Source organism: Tupaia chinensis, unplaced genomic scaffold (assembly GCF_000334495.1).
Source record: "Tupaia chinensis unplaced genomic scaffold, TupChi_1.0 Scaffold000415_1, whole genome shotgun sequence".
NCBI classification, from domain to species: domain Eukaryota; kingdom Metazoa; phylum Chordata; class Mammalia; order Scandentia; family Tupaiidae; genus Tupaia; species Tupaia belangeri.
Window position 1 is genome coordinate 3,182,722 of NW_006159920.1, and position 3,740 is coordinate 3,186,461.

The 3,740-nt window shown below is 40.2% G+C and overlaps 1 protein-coding gene across 3 annotated transcripts in view; it reads right to left on the minus strand.

Annotated features, from left to right (window-relative positions):
• SEC22A (SEC22 homolog A, vesicle trafficking protein) overlaps nucleotides 1–3,740 on the minus strand; it is a 72,003-nt gene that overhangs the window by 58,125 nt on the left and 10,138 nt on the right. For all 3 annotated transcript variants that reach the window (XM_006154578.3, XM_006154577.3, XM_027774218.1), the window contains one exon: nucleotides 2,045–2,245. In XM_006154578.3, coding sequence (XP_006154640.1) covers nucleotides 2,045–2,226 — 182 coding nt within the window. In that variant the 5' untranslated portion in view covers nucleotides 2,227–2,245. The remainder of the gene's footprint in view (nucleotides 1–2,044; nucleotides 2,246–3,740) is intronic.

Here is a 3,740-nt window from a genome sequence, read left to right on the forward strand (position 1 = left end):
CATTCCTGCCTGGAGGAGCAGTCTGGGGACAAACAGAAAGAACATGAACCCTCACTCAGAAAAGGAGAGAACCTAGGAGGCTCACAGCCATGATCAGACTTTAAATGAATTCAGAGTGAAAGAACCAAGGAATTTTATTTCTTACACTAAAATCTACAAAGGGTATGACAGACCTCCCAAGGGGAATATATCTATCTTTTCATGAGATCAATGACTTTATGTTTAAAGAGATTTAAAAAATGTACAACTATGATTTTAAATTTCCAAAGTCAACTGCAAAGTTTTAAGATCTCAAATGACACAACTTAATTTTCATACTGTTCGTAATTATTGCTTTCATTGTTGTTTTTTTCTAAAGTAGTGACATGTGCCCTCCATCCTGCCTTAGTCAAATTATATCAATTCTTTAGAACATGCCTCACCTCAATAATAACACCCTCTGCTTAATATAGCCCATGTGGACCTTGTTCTTAACTGATTCACTTCTACATGCAAAATCAGTATCCTGGCACTCAGAAGTTAATTGTTCTTTAGTTGTTTCATGCTTTCATGCTAAACTTTCCAAGGTGGTCTCATTCAAACCTATGGGTTTAATTACAATCTGTAACCAGACTCCCAAATGTAAACCTCCGTACTTGTCCTCTCTACTGAACTTGAGACTCATATATCACGCTGCCTATCTGACAGCATACCTTAACTGTCTATTACACTTCTCAGACTTCACAACAAACAGAATTCTTGGTATTTACCAATGGACCACGCTTATCCTCTCCAGTCTTATTCATTATCCATCCAGTTCCTCAGGCCAAACATCTACAGGTGACTTGTGATTCTTTTTTTCCCCCTCACATCCCATTTCAATCCATTAGGAGGATTTGTTGATGCTAATCCCAAAATAAAGCCCAAAGCCAACCACTTCTCTGCACCATGACCTCCACCTGAAGAGCTCCAATTTGATCTCTGCTTTCATTCTTTCTCCCTTATAGCCCATTCTTTCCAGAATGGCCAGGGTAATCTACTCAAAGCCAAGATCAGATCATAGAATTCTCCAGCTTAAAACTCCCCAACGGCTTTCTAATTGCATCAGATTCAAGAGACTAACTCTAGACTCATAATGGCCTAGAAGGTTCTATATCACCTGCCCAATTCCAACCTCTCGACTTTACCTTCTGCCACTGTACCAACTGTCCATATGCTGTCTTTTTATCAAATTTTCTTTCTACCTCTTCATGTGTATCCAAAGGCCTCTCTGGTTACCTCTGCTTTGCTTTTCCTCCAGAGCATCCTTCATATAACTGCCTCCTCTCATCTTTTAGGTCTCTGCTTAAACAGAGACGCCCCTGATTACCACAGATATAGTCACTCTCCATCCCATCACCCAGTTTTACTTTCCTTATATACTATATTGTAGTAAGTGCTATCCCCTCATGCTAGAAGGTAAATTTTCTTCTTTTTTAATTTCCCAATACAGTTTGCCTATCGCTAATCTTTGGGATGTAAGGACACTAATAAATACCCCTATGACCAATTGGTTAAAAAGTATTATCTGTGGAAACCAACAGTTAGCATAATGGCTATGTCGCTGGACTCCCATGTAGTCGACCACGGTTTGAGTCCTGGACCCGGTGGCTTAAACTCACGCCGGGTGCATGTACATGTGTGCCCAAGATCCCGAGAGGAGAATGGAGGAGAAGGGATTGCGGCATGGCCATCCCCCTTGGGCGGGGGGGGTGATTTCTTGCTTTCTGTCTCTCTCTGTCTTTCTGGCGAGAGCACGCATCCTATAGCAAAAACCTCTCCAAAAAAAAAAAAAAAGTATTATCTGTGATCTACAAAACTATAAAATTTGATAAAGTCAGATATAAATGCAGATGCTGCAAATAGGTTAATAACATGAGGATTCGTTTAAGTTCAGAACATAATTCTTGACTTCGAGAAGTTTTCCTAAACTAATCAGAAACAATTTCTATTGCTATCACTTAAACGTCCTTAAAAATAACAATCAGTAGTCAACTGATTCTAATGAAGCAAACTGAAGTCTTACTTAATGTTATAATGTCCAGTTTTCAGTGTACATCTGTCAGGAAGTTGAGCAAGTTTCCTTGAGAGCATTTTAAAATACTTTCTGCACTCCTGCATTCCTGGGCTTTGTTCGTAATCAGTAGAAGCAGAAAGTGGCAGTCCATCTCTGACACGAATGACTGAGGCAGACAAAATCATAGACATTTCAACTGAAAGAGAAAACCTAAAACAAAACAAACAGTGTGAGTTAGACAAAAATTAAAGCCAAACCTGATAAAAATATGTAAAAATGTTTAACTTGCTAGTAATCAAAGAATACTAATTAAAACAAGGACATCCTACAGTCTCTTAAACTAGCTTAAAAAATAAGGCTTGCCTCTGTCTGGCATTCTCCTACTTACTGCATTATACTCAACAGACTAAGAGACTTAGGTAGAAATGAAACTGGCATAAACACCATTCTTAAAATATTTTGGCAATTTCAACAAGAGTTTAAAAACATTTATACCTTTGGGACCAGCAGTTAGCATGATGGCTATGTTGCTGGACTCCCACATAGTCGACGGCAGTTCGAGTCCCGGACCTGGTAGCTTAAACTCACGCCGGGCACGTGTGCATGCGTGCCCAAGATCCCGAGAGAAGAATGGAGGAGAGGGGATTGCGGCATGGCCGTCCCCCCTGGGGGGTGATTTCTCACTTTCTGTCTCTCTCTGTCAGTCTGGCGAGCGCGCACGTCCTATAGCAAAAACCACTCCAAAACAACAACAACAACAACAACATTTATACCTTTGACCTCAATACATTTAAATATATAACCCTATACTGAGGAAAATAATGAGAGACCCAGACACTTTTTTTTAAGAGGTTTTTGCTATAGGGAGTGTGTGCTCGCCAGAAAGTCAGAGAGAGACAGAGAGACAGAAAGTGAGAAATCACCCCCCAAGGGGGATGGCCACACAGCAATCCCTTCTCCTCCATTCTCCTCTCGGGATCTTGGGCATACACGCACACATGCCTGATGTGAGTTTAAGCCACTGGGTCCGGGACTTGAACTGCGGTTGACTACATGGGAGTTCAGCAACATAGCCATTACGCTAACTGCTGGTCCCTGAGACCCAGACACATTTTTAAACAGAAAGATATTCTTTCATTTGAATTACTGAAAACAACCTAAATATCCTACAATAGGGTGATGGTTAAGGAAATTATAGTATACCCATATACCAGAACATAACGTAGGAACTAAAAGTTATGTTTCTAAAAAAAAAAAAATTTGAGAAGAAGCCGGGCCTTCAGGAGAAGGTTCCACATGGCTCCAGTGAACTAGATTTTTAAGGGAATGAAGATTTTCTACTAATAATTCAGCCTCCAACAAACGAGCTAGCGCAATCACAATAGAACGGCAAAGAGATTCTAGAACACCTCTGTCTGCTTGCTCCTGAACATTAAGGCTGAACTTCAAGAATTTGAAAGAAACACAACATCCATCAGATGACAAGAAATCACCGCTGGATCACGAGAAATATGGGAAAACAAGAAAATACCTCTCCTCCAAGGGAAAAGAGTAACTCTTCTTCATCCACAAGCAGTTCGGTGAAAATCATGGAAATGTCTGATAAGGAATTCAGATCATTCATAATGTCTAAGCTAACAGAGATGGAAGAGAAGAGAGATAATGAACTGCTAAAGAGAAAGGAGAAAGAAGTTGACGAGTTCCA